General features: G+C 42.1%; 1 protein-coding gene across 1 annotated transcript; it reads left to right on the forward strand.

Moving 5' to 3' along the window:
* Window positions 1-7,116: 7,116 nt before the first annotated feature.
* Window positions 7,117-12,465, forward strand: tmem200cb (transmembrane protein 200C, genome duplicate b). Its single transcript, XM_032532608.1, has 2 exons — window positions 7,117-7,264; window positions 10,122-12,465. Exon 2 carries the CDS (start codon window positions 10,155-10,157, stop codon window positions 11,754-11,756), a length of 1,602 nt encoding a protein of 533 aa, XP_032388499.1. The 5' UTR covers window positions 7,117-7,264; window positions 10,122-10,154; the 3' UTR covers window positions 11,757-12,465.
* Window positions 12,466-12,471: the final 6 nt, after the last annotated feature.

The raw sequence follows: 12,471 nt of genomic DNA on the forward strand, positions 1-12,471 counted from the left end.
ATACTCTGCATCTGCTAGATGTTAAAAAAGAAAAACAGTTTGCTTCAACGTTCGCCATATCAATTTTCTAGGTGATAATATGTCAGGTTTGTGTTTACAGCACATTGTGCCACCCCACATCCCAGGAAAATCAGTAAATGTGGGTTTACCATTGTTTAAAAGCAGGCTGAAAATGTTTATTTCCTTTGATGTACTTTGCTTCCCTGCGTAGCACAATGACCTATATACGTTCAAACTTTTCTTCCGTTTTGCTTTGTGTCTCTTCTTAACCATTCTTTTCTTTTTTATGTCACCTTTCGGTGCACCATCAGGTATCGCATCAGGTATAAATGAACTCTTAGACCTCTCCCTCTCCCTGAGGAGAAATGAGAATAACACCTAATTGGTATTTATTTTATTTGATCCATGATGCTGCCAGTGTGTTAAAGTGAGGTCACACTCATGTTTATAGTTCATTTGTTTTATTATGCTTGTTTATGCTGATGACATTTCTGAATGTAGGTCCATAATCCAATATGTGTAACAATATCACCCATGGTTTAACTACACCACCGACATGTCGTTACTCAATTCATATCATTCAGTATCTTCTGATTACACTCAGGCCGTTTTTTCAGCTGTCCTTCCAGCAGTAAAGGTTAATTTGCCCGATAACATAAATGAGTCTGAGCCCTGCCAAGCCTTGATTCAGCAGTTGCTACATAACTAGGATTGTTGTGATAGAGACGAGTGAGTAATGTGCTAAAAATATGCACTGAAAAAAATCTTAATGTTGGATGAATAAGCAAATCAGTTTTGGAGAGAATCCAAGTCATCAAATTTATAGCATATTTGACTCCCCAAAGTCAAAATAAAACAATAATCCCAGATTTCACATCTATTTATCATTTAGTGATGTTTCCGTGTCACTCGCTCTGCTGACTCAGTGGAGCCTCTTGATAAGATTAAAGAGCTTAATCCAAAAGAAGAAAAACATTTGTGAGGCCCTGTGCAGACTGTGAAACAAATTTCCCCAGTGGACAATCAAGACTATCTATCTATCTATCTATCTATCTATCTGTCTGTCTATCTATCTATCTATCTATTGTATCTATCCATCTATTTATCTATTAATCTATCTATTGTCTCTATCTAATCTATCTATCTATCGAAAACTCCCAGGAGTTTTCTTGTTGTTCTCCCATCAAACCACCTTCAAAACCATAAAGTTGAGGTAACACCATATGTGTCACACAACTGAAAATAGAATTAGGAGTGGAGCTGTGAAGAAGACAAACTGTCCACATTGTGTGTGTATACCTGTGATGTGAAATGTAATATACTGCTATTTGTTACTTGTTTTTCACTTATTGAGCAATGTTTGAGTTTTAAAACATTGTATTGGTGTATGTGCTTCCTGTGGGACTGCACATGGAAATTAGCAAAGGCTGATTGTGGTGTAGAGCATCAAATGGTTACATTTATGTTTTAATTGCACATTGTCCCTTACAAATAAAATTGAGATAAAATTAAAAAAAAAACAATAGCCAAAAATCCCCTTATTATATTGTACTGAAATAATGATTGACTTCTTCTGCCAAAGCCTACATGTTTTTAAGACGGTTTACTTCTTTTTTTCAGACCCAATGTTCTTGTTTTGAGAGAACAATGTAGAAATTCATTTTTTATTTTTTGTTCCTTCATTATACAAGCAATGCTTTAGCTACCAAGCAGCCAAATAGAAATATAAAAATGTCAAGATTTTTGCTTTGTCACCCTCCAGCCTCTGCCTATTCTGAGGAGGGGTGACGTCACTGAAGGTCACGCAGCCCATGCCAAGACACCCCATTCCTTCCACTTGGTTTACCTGCTCAGGTAATATCATGTGACTGCTGTTGTATCCATAGTAATGAACCCCTGCAGATGCCCTTGACCCGGGCTCCTCTGATAGGCAGAGTAGCACGCATGGCTGAGGCCTGAGCTCTTCCCTGATTGGTTCTGTCAGCTCCTGGCATGGGCTCTGGCTCACCCCTGCAGAAGACCCAGCTGGTTATGCCTCCCTCCCATCATGCTCACGCCTGCTGTATTCCACATGACTGGACTGGTCCTCCAGGACACGGAGACCATGCTTCTTTACAATGAATGTCAGTGCCAGAATGAATCACTACTACTGAAGTGCATGCAATGATTGTCCAAGTAGAATCTCAAAACAGGATTTCCTGGACATTTGGCTTAGCTATAAAAACTGACAATATCTTATGTCATCTTTTCTTCATTTCCCGTATTCTTGCCATTTTGCATGTCCACCATTTTATAAAGACATCGGCTGGAAAAAATATTCTATTTACAAACCCGTCAGCTGTCTCTTATGTCCTCTCATTTGATTCTCCACTGCCTCTGTCCCAGCCCTCTAGCCCAGATAAAAAGGAACCTCTTCTAAGGTGTTTTGCGAGGCCATTAAAAAACGGTTGCCATGGTTACTCAGTCTGAACAGGCTCCGCATACAGGCAGCAGAATAGGAAATGACAAATGCAATATTTCACTTTTTTTTCCAAATTGCTTCTTCTCTCATCCATACACAGTTGATGGACCGTATCTATATGCTGTGGTCCATGAAGCTGCATTGGAAGGACTATCTGCTTATGGATCCAGCGAGGTGGGTTTAATGGTATTTTCTGCCTCATTTGGTCTTTGTTGTTTCTCCCTGAAGAGATGACCTATATTATCTAGGATGGGAGATCAAAGAAGGCTTTCTTACTGAGATCATATAAACCTCGCATCTTACAAGCCCAAAGAATCAGCTCTGATTGCTCAACTGCCTCGCTGCACTGCAAAATGTGGCCATGAAGCTAAACTGTGGAAAAACAGCTTCTTTGTAGCTGCTCAGCCTTCAGGATTCATGATCATGCAGTTTAGGAGGATCAGTGCTTTTGATGTTGAGGATTGTAATTACTGTCTTTTGTTGAGATAATGCACACTCTTTTTATTATCCTCATCATAAGCATATTCAGAGAAAGTTGTGGAAAAAAGTTATTACATTTTTTTCTTTTTTCAAGTCTTTAAAATTGACCGTTTTAAAAGAGGTTTCTGAGTTCCCTTTGTAGGGCAATCTTCCACTACAGGAACCCATTACCTTGATATTTTACCCATGAATTCTCATTACTGTTTCAAGCTGATGATATGTGAGCTAATGCTGGCCTCAATTCCTTTTCAGGTCCTTGGTTGCCTATTCATCAGCCTTTGATACGGTATGTGGAAATACCAGTGGGAACCGGCTACCTGCTGGGATCAAGTGTTCACCTGCTGCTCTCCACTCCCACCCTCCCACTTGTACACACCAGAACCAACCACTGATCCCTGTGCCTGCTACAACATTTACAGTGCTCCCCGTGATGGCAAAGATGCATGGCTGCCGAACATAGAAACAGATGAACCAAAATTGCCCATATGTCTCCTTGACCTGCATCATTTGCTACGCTGTCACGCATCTTATTAGCCACAACCAGAAGCTGCAGATGGACCCTAATGGTCATTCATCAAAAGGTGCTCTTCTTCCTACAGTACCTAAGCACATAATGGCGCAGATGATGGTTAAGGTGTGATTTATGAGAAAGTCCTCCAGTTTGAGTTGCCATTGTGCATAATATTGAGCAGGGTGGAGCTTCAGTCCAAAACTGAAGGTCAACAGATTGCTGCTGTAAGTGTGTTTCATTATAAATGACAGCTTTTTGGTTTGGGTGAAGAATACTTTATGTACAGATATTTTGTCTTGACCCTGTTTTGTCCGCTGATAGCATCTGTTTTGAGGATGTTGGAGTTTGATGGTGTGATCCTCTGGGGGAGTCTAACGGATAATCCAGGTTATAAAATAGTTAAGGTATAACAAATGGGTTGTATACTTTAAGGATAAGTGTGGTCATTTTCTATATTATATTCTTTATGTCAACAAATCCATTGAAAAGACTAAAACCAGCAATAAATTGAGCAAGTATTGTCTGTGTATCCAAAGCCTGATATATCTTATTCCTCTGTGCCATAGAGTTCTATTGTTGTCCAAAAAACGTTTAAAACAATAAGCCACACTGTTGCACTGAGTGACATGAACTGCACTGATGAACATGGGCTCTGAAGTTATTTAGTCAAATCTACACACAATTCTGCAGCATACTGTGTATCAATCCGCAGCTGAAAATAGTCTGTTACAAATATACAATGTATTCCTGTTTGAGTAGCATTTTCTAAAAACTGCAATGCCCAGCAGTTTAGGAAAAATATTCAGCCTTCTTTTAAAATAAATTAATATATTTGTGTATATTTAAAGATTTATGGGTTCAGTAGGGACCAATGGGGTTAGGGCTGAGTGCCAGAAACAGGGTAGATGTCGTTGAGTATTGAGAGAAACACCAATGCATTCTTGGGTTGTGATCTTTTTTTAGGATCTGTTGGCAATGAGGAAATCATAGAATAATGCCAGTCTTATTCTGATTGCACATCTCACTCATCATTAACTCATACCAAAGTTCAGTTTGCAGTCAAACCAAGGGCCCATCGTCACCCTCAAATCTGAAGAAGCTATCTGAAACTGTGTCTTTATTACTAAGGCCTAAGAAAGTACCTCTTTTCTCTCTCCAACTGCGAAGCCCTCTGATTCCTGCAGCAATAATAATGACGTATCCTGGAGGGAGTTGATCTCTTAGTAAGCCCATATCCCACATCCCCAATTAGCCAGTATGGAGTCAAGCTTAAGAAATGAAATGAAAACCCTGCAGCTCCTGATACTGCTTCAAGTCGCCTATATATTGTAGCTGTTAGCCAGCATATTGCACATAGAAAGAGTGTCTGACAAGAAAAGAAAGCTAGAGGACAAAGTGAATGCCTTCTTCTGTGCTCTGGCTGTGCGTGTAGAGAACAGTAACAAAGCCAGTTAGAGTTTCTGGAGGAGATCATATTGCACTATTTTTGACACTACAGTAAATGGGAGCCCTACCATGGTGCACCATCACCTGGGAGCCGAGATGCGTGAGGGATGATCTTTTTATTAATACGCATCACAAAAAAAACTGTATGGGGGCTGAACTATGTGTAGGGGACCCATCATCCACCGTGACAGATATGATATGATCTCAATTAAATTTAATTATTGAATTACTGCTGCAGTGTGGATGGGAATGCCCCCCCCCCACACACCAAATATGAAAGTGCCAGTGTTAGTAGAGTGTGACATAACGAAACGCTCAGATATCTCTCCAGTCGCTCTTCCTCTGCCTTTCATACCCGTCTTCTCTCTTATTCATATTCCCTTCCTTTTTTCTTTCTATGACTGAGAATAACCACTTCATCCCCATGCACTGGGTGAGTTTAATTACCTGGGGATGTGTTGATAAGAAATGATTAAGTATGTGAAGGTAAAGTCATTAGTGCAAGTTGAAAAGTCTGCAGAAATTAATGTAAATCTTTTGCAGCTTCTGCCTGAGTCTGCAATCTTCCACCTGTAGGTCAAGGAAACCGTACTTCCCATAACAATGAGATAGCAACAATGTCACATCTAGTCACATCTTTTGCAATTACCTGATTACTTCTCAATTGCCCTACATTGTGTAAAGACTTGTGTATTTGTGTACTTTTCCTCCTCTTCAATATATTCAGTTAATCAAGCAGAGCAGTTGCCGGCAAGTTTTCGGCACAGAGCACATTAGCAACTGTCAATAAATATCCATTTAAGGGAGCTCACCGTAAATCCAATACCTCATTTTGTGGGTGGCAAAGGGAAATCATACTTTCTTTGAAATACTGAGGAAGTAGTTGTAACTTGTTGTAAATCTGGGAGCATGCTCTCAAACTGATTAGTGATTGCAATCAAGAGTTGTTGAGGGAAGGTAATCTCTTGAGATGAAGAATTAATGTGCAAATGATGGGAGTACGGGTGTTGACTGGTGGATTCTGCAGAGAAAATTAAAAGAGTTTATTTCCAAATGTATATTTAGAAAGTCTAATATAAATAAGGGTATAAGGACATGTGGACAGGCTGGTGAGCCTTCCGCCTGTGCAACTACTTGCCCTGTATTCAGTCGAGTAGATATCATCGATTTCATATTGTTTCTACAATCTCAGTCAATGATTCTGTAATATAGTTGCTGCTTTTCTCTCTTAGATATCTCAGAACAACATATTTTGGAATATTTGTTCGCAGTAACAGAGTTTTAAGACGTTTTAAGCCCCTGTTAGAAGCTGAGAAACATCTGTTGTGTGTCAGTATCTTCCTACTATATATATTGCACTAGCTTAGCGCTATACTGAAAGCTGTTCCAGACCTCCAGACCTACACAGCACCGGATGGTTAACAGCACGGATTAAAGACAGCTCATAAAAAAAAAGAAAAACGGATTATTCCCCATGTCTGTGTATACTTTGACTCCAACTGCAGCATTCCTACTGGAGTTTTCTCTGTTCCTTTCCTCTAATTTATGCTGTAAACAAAACACATTTCTGGGTCATAAATTTGAAGTCAGCTCTCTGGAGCATCAGCTTTGTAGTGCATGCCCCCCCCCCCCCCCCCCCCCCCCCCCCCCTCCTGCCCAGTGTATAGCTGCTTCCTCTGTCTACAGCCTCACATCACTGAAACACATCTGGACTCTGTCATATTTCATTTTGTTAAACATGGAGACGTAGCACATGAGCAATTACAGCCATGTAACCCAAGGGAAAAAGGTAGAGAGAGGAAGGCGGATCATGTAAGAGATTGTGTATTTGGTGTAGGCTGTTTAAATGAGCCTTCCTCTGACTTCACCCACACTATTTGAAATCCATAACACAGTCATTTATTCATGCATTGTATTTTTTAGAGATATGCATGTATGCATAAAAAAGTAGCCTGTATACATGTTGTCATTGCTACAAATTCCCAGACCATTGTGTTACAATTAGGCTACACACTGTGACAAAAATGCAACTGGCATCTCCATAATAGACGTATTAAGTTTCAAATCATACGGTTGCCGATTCTTGTGTCCAAACATGTAAGAAGAGCTACTAAAAAATATCGTGAAGCTTGTGGAGTTTAACATACAGTATGATAAATGTCCTCAGCAGCCCTCGTTTTTCACGTTGCCCAATAATCGCCACCAATAGAAATGCAGTTGGCCCGCCCCTGCCGGTCTATTGTGAGTCCGCGTTCAACTGGAAACCACTCTTCCAGACTCTCGGCACCAAAGTGGCGCAACACGACATGCACAACTGAACGAGTGTGCGCCTTTGAAGATGTCTGATTGTCAATCATCAATTTCTGGTAAGAGACTCGCTGTTTTATTACCATTATTATTATTATTATTATTATTATTATTATTATTATTATTATTATTGTTATTATTATTATCATTAGGTTTTTCCTCACCTCCTGCGTCTAACCGCCAGCTGGATATCCGTGCTTCTTTCGTGTTTAATCTGATTCCACATTGATTCCTAATGTTGTACCGAAAACAGGGTTTAGGAAGACTTCCAATTGTGTAACAGATAGGTTTAGTTGGGGAGTAGCCTATTTTTGATCTCGAATGAATCGACGGTCAAGAGTTTGTATGTCAGGAAGACGTTGGACAATGCGCACTCCAGTCCGTTTACTTTTATTCTTGAGATTAAAATGACGATTGCGTTGCCGTTGTGTGGAGATATTTCGCTCTGTCTTACATATTTAATACATCATCTGTCAAATATCCAAGAGACAAAGTAAATAAAATGGTGGTGGAATGAGAAAATAGCCAAATTATAAATGGGAATCTATTTACCCAGATGAACTTTTTTTCACGGCTGTGGTGTTTAATTTAAACATCCTACCGTTAATAAGTTAGTAAGACAAATGAGAGACCCCTGCGTTTAAATAAAGGTATAAGTATTACCACACAGCTCTTGTTGTAGCGTTAGTTATGAAACCATTGGCTTCGTCAGGCCGTGGAAGAGGTGTGGATGTTTGTCATCTGTCAAGCCAAAAGCACCTTGTAAGCCAAAAAATACAGTGTTTGGCTTTTGTGCTGGAGCGAGATGCGTCGCTGTGGCTCTGGACATTTTCAGAACACCTCCAACCCTCCACACACGGCACCTCGTATATTTGCTTTACGTGCTTTTCCAACAGAAAGGAAACAGATGCGCTGTAATGTCAACAGTCGATTACTCATGCAACATTGCGCGAAAATATGCGCCCCCGCAGCTTAGACCGACTGCAGCGTCCTCTCCATCCTGCCAGACGAGCGGCTTTCATGGAGCCAAACCGAGTAGTTGGCAGCTTCCTGTTCAGCACCACAGACAGAGACACAGTCCGACTTGTCCACACCCACTTCTGATCCACGTTGCTGCTGCCCTTATCCTTCCAAACATAGAGAGAGGTCCGCCCACGCTTTATCAGTTTTAGTGCAGGTTGACGTGCTCTCGCCCGGGAGGCTTTTGAGTGGTTATTGGATGCGATATACTGAGAAAGTCGCTTTTAACAGCAGCTGAGTACTGGTGTATTGTTTGCTAAAGCTCAGGTGCAGAGCTCTGTGTTCTTCTACTTTCCGTGGGAACTTATAGAGATGACAATTATTTTTGGACTAAGGTTGAGAGAGCAACACCCAGAGCAACCTTTAAAAACGTTTTATTAATTGCTGCTCTGAAAGGAATTTGTGAAATAAGTTATTCATGAACCTAAGCCCTAAGTCATATACAATTAGGTGTGATTAGTCAAATGAAATACCTAGCTACCAGCACAATCAAGAACGGAAGGTCTGCCTAATTAATCGGCCTTTTCCACCAATTATCATTCACCACATGTGGTTGGATCTCATCAGCAGATATCTGTAATCATGATGAAGTGTTGGTGGCTTCATTGCCCTTTGGACCACAGCTTCTGTGCTGCATAATCGGAAAACAAATGCAAATAGCATATTTGGCAGATGCAGTGTTAGTGTGTTAACAAATGGCTAATGGCTCATATTTGCCTTTTTGTAATTTGCCGTGTGAAGGACGCTGTCATCTTGAAGCACAGCTGTGTTTGGTTGATGGTGAAGTGGATCTGGGTGCAAAGCAGGAGCGATGGGGTTGGTAGGAGAGGTTGGTGACACAGAGGAGAGGCAGAAAGAGAAGGAGTGTAAAGAAGGGAGAGTGAGGTGGAGAGAACATGCCTGCTGGCCTCCTGTCTGGACACATTACTTTTTCAAAGGCTGATAGCGCACCGGCACAGCTGAACATAGATGAACAGCACTTCTTGTTCTATGCTGTCAACTTGGGTTTTTGTCTCTGTTTTGCTTACATCATTGTATTTATAGATCCAGCAGATGGATGTTAACTGTAGGTTTACTGACCAACTGATGACTAATATTGCATCTGCCATTGGTGCAATGATGCAGTGCATACTCTACCTGGAGGATTAACTCGCTTGTGGATCTGGACCCCCTCCCCTTTTTCTTACAACCCATTTTGACTCAGTAACCAAAGAGTATTCCCACGCTGGAATATTAAAGACCCTGAAAACTTGGCTTTGGATCTTAAGTATTTCTCTAAAACACTAAATATTCATGACTAAAAAAAATCGAAAGGTTTTAAGAGTCTGACCGCTTCAAAAACTGCTTCATCAGGACTGATCTGATTGATGCTCAGAAGTACGTGACATTGTGTTTTTCCAACAGAGTACAGCCCATTTCCAACCAGTAAGAAGATCACATGGAATAAAGAAGTACATAAATTATCTCTCATGTGAAATAACCAAAACTGTTCTAATTGTGGCAGAAATACAGCATGTGTGTTCATGGACCCGAGTGCTCATGGTAAAAAGCTGACTGAGAAAAGACATTTGCAGGGCCTTTAAAGGTATCAAAACTTGATATTTACATCTTGATACCCAAAACATTTCAGTTTATATGGTGTTTTAGTGGTGCATATCACCAAACAAACGTGCAAGTTTAAAGTAATTGTCAAAGAGTGAACCTGGGACCTTTGAGGGTTGGTTACCCGCTTTGCCTGGTCGATAATCCTTGCATGTATAATAAATCTGGATTACATGTGTAATGTTTTAAGGGGAATATACATAATCAATCTGTGGCTCTAAATGTCCAAACCTTCTTAACGTGTAAATCATTAACCTAATGTTCTCTCGTTCGTGTCACTTTGTGTCCTGCCAGGTTGAGTGACAAGCCTTCTGTCCAATCGGCAACATGATAGCCACAGGTGGTCTGCTGCGCATGAACAGGCGCCAGGATTCCCTCCGCTCTAAAAACCGAGCGGAAAACAAAAGGAAGCGGAAATCCAAGAAAAAGAAGAAGAACGATGTGGTGGTGGTGAAGGGGAAGCTCAATCTGTGCTCCCCGGCCGGTTTTGTGGCTGCTGTGGGAGTTATAGTTCTCATGGTGGGGATTTCCATGGCAGTCCTGGGCTACTGGCCCAGCCAGAACCAGCAGCAGTACCAGGAGCGCCGCAGAACTGGAGGATACCAAGCCAATAAGATGAGCTACTCCAAAAGTCCACCTGTTTCCTCTAACTTGACCCATAATATGCCTCCCTCCGGACAGACAAGTTTATTCAACCAGAGCCATTCTAACAGCAGCGTCCCCGACTCCTCCCGCCACTGTGGTTTCCTGTGTGACTTCCTGGATAATTACCTGTACTCAGACAATCTGAAAGTCTTCGGACCACTGGTGATGGGAATCGGCATTTTTCTCTTTATCTGCGCCAATGCAGTCCTCCATGAAAACCGAGACAAGAAAACCAAAATCATTAACTTGAGGGATATCTACTCCACCGTAATAGATCTACACAGCATACGGTCAAAGGAGTACTCACCTCTAAATGGTTTGGTGAACTACACACAGTCAAGGAGTGCTGAGGGCCCGTCAGGCATATTCCCTGCAAGCGGGATGCTTACTCGCAGCTCCTGGCCCTCCACTGGACTCAGTTTCCAGAGCGAGTTAGGCGGCGATGATGTATTCAGACGCCAGTCTTTGGCCGGCAGGCCTCAGAGCTGGTCCCGAGACGTCCAGACCTTCACGGACACTGTCTATAGCATCTACAAAGACTACAGCAATAGCAGCGAGCAGGCCCCGCACCCGCGACAATGGGAGACCACCTCCATCGTCACCTCCTCTGTGAACGCTTTCACCCTCCCTGTGATCAAACTGAACAACTGTGAGGTGGAGGAGTCTGAGAAAGCGAAGGCAGAGAGACACTCAGAGGAAGGGGTCGTTATTAAAGCTGCTGCTGAAACCATTAGCGAGGAAGGACAAGCCAGCAGCAGCCAGACTGATGAGACAGACACCAAGGAGAAGGACGTCTCAATGGCAACAACAACAACGGATCCCCCCCTGCCCCATCAGAGCCACGAGGACATAACCACAGACGCAGCTGACAAACAGGGGGTGCCGCAGGCTCAGCCTCAACCACAGTGGACCCAGTTGTTTCCTCCACCTTCACCTGTTGCTAGGGCGATGGGGTCACGGCTATCGCTCAACTCCCTTACGGAGCAGCCCAGGTCTGCACGCCGCTGCAGCCTCTCTGTGTCTGTGAGTCGTCAAGGCGACAGAGCCAGGCGCTTCAGCTGCCCTCGTCTGGAGCGCTCCAACAGTAAGGGCTACATCAAACTGGCGGACCTGGGGGGCGAGTCCTTCGAAGCCCCCGACACAGACACTTCTTTAGTGGCCACCGAACAGGAAGTAGCATTGGATGCAGCAGCAGCAGCAGCAGCAGCAGCAGCAGCTGCAGCGGAGGAAGAAGCTCAGGGAGAGGATAATCTGGTAACAGCCAGCCCCTCTGCAGAATCCTAGACTCAATGTTTTGCTGATGAGCCTCTGAAAACTGTTTGATGTCTTGTTCCTTGCCTCGTCCTTCTTCTCTGATTGCTGATGTGAAGCTGGCCATTGCAGAGGAAAGACAATGTGGAAAGTAAGCAGCTAAGGACTATTGAAACATAGCCATGAACACTCAAGAGCAAGGCTCTTTATAAATACCACATCCACAGCTCAATATTAAGATGTAATTTTTCTATTTTTTCAATGTAGCAAGAGCAATACTAACGACTTGTAAGACGGTTTAGAAAAAGATTTGTAACAACAAAAGAAAATCTGATCTGATGAGTTTTAACTTTTCTTTTGTATAACAGTAGGGAAATCATTGTAGCTTATAGAATTGCCAAAACTGTCACTGAGAACTACTGTCTGACACGTTGTACTGTAGCATTAAAACATGCCACAGAAATCTAAATAGTCTAGAATTGTTTCTCTACATTGTGATGTGAATACCACGTGAATAGGTGAACTGAATTGAATCTCAGGTAGACGTTTGGTTTAGGATCGGGACCTTGACAAGGTCTTCCCTATGTGCACACTTGTTTATATGAAACATTCATGGTTGAATAAACTTGACTGTAACACCTCCTGTCGGGTCTAATAGGTGTCCTCGTGTTAAATGCAGCCAATGCAAAACAGTTTGTTTGCTCTAAATATTTTAAGAAACATTAAATGAAAAAGATGAAAAGCTGTG

Source organism: Etheostoma spectabile, chromosome 12 (assembly GCF_008692095.1).
Source record: "Etheostoma spectabile isolate EspeVRDwgs_2016 chromosome 12, UIUC_Espe_1.0, whole genome shotgun sequence".
In the NCBI taxonomy this organism is placed as follows: domain Eukaryota; kingdom Metazoa; phylum Chordata; class Actinopteri; order Perciformes; family Percidae; genus Etheostoma; species Etheostoma spectabile.

What these genes read in the sequence shown, in the direction of transcription:
- tmem200cb (XM_032532608.1), top strand. Translation starts at nt 10,155, where the DNA reads ATGATAGCCACAGGTGGTCTGCTGCGCATGAACAGGCGCCAGGATTCC.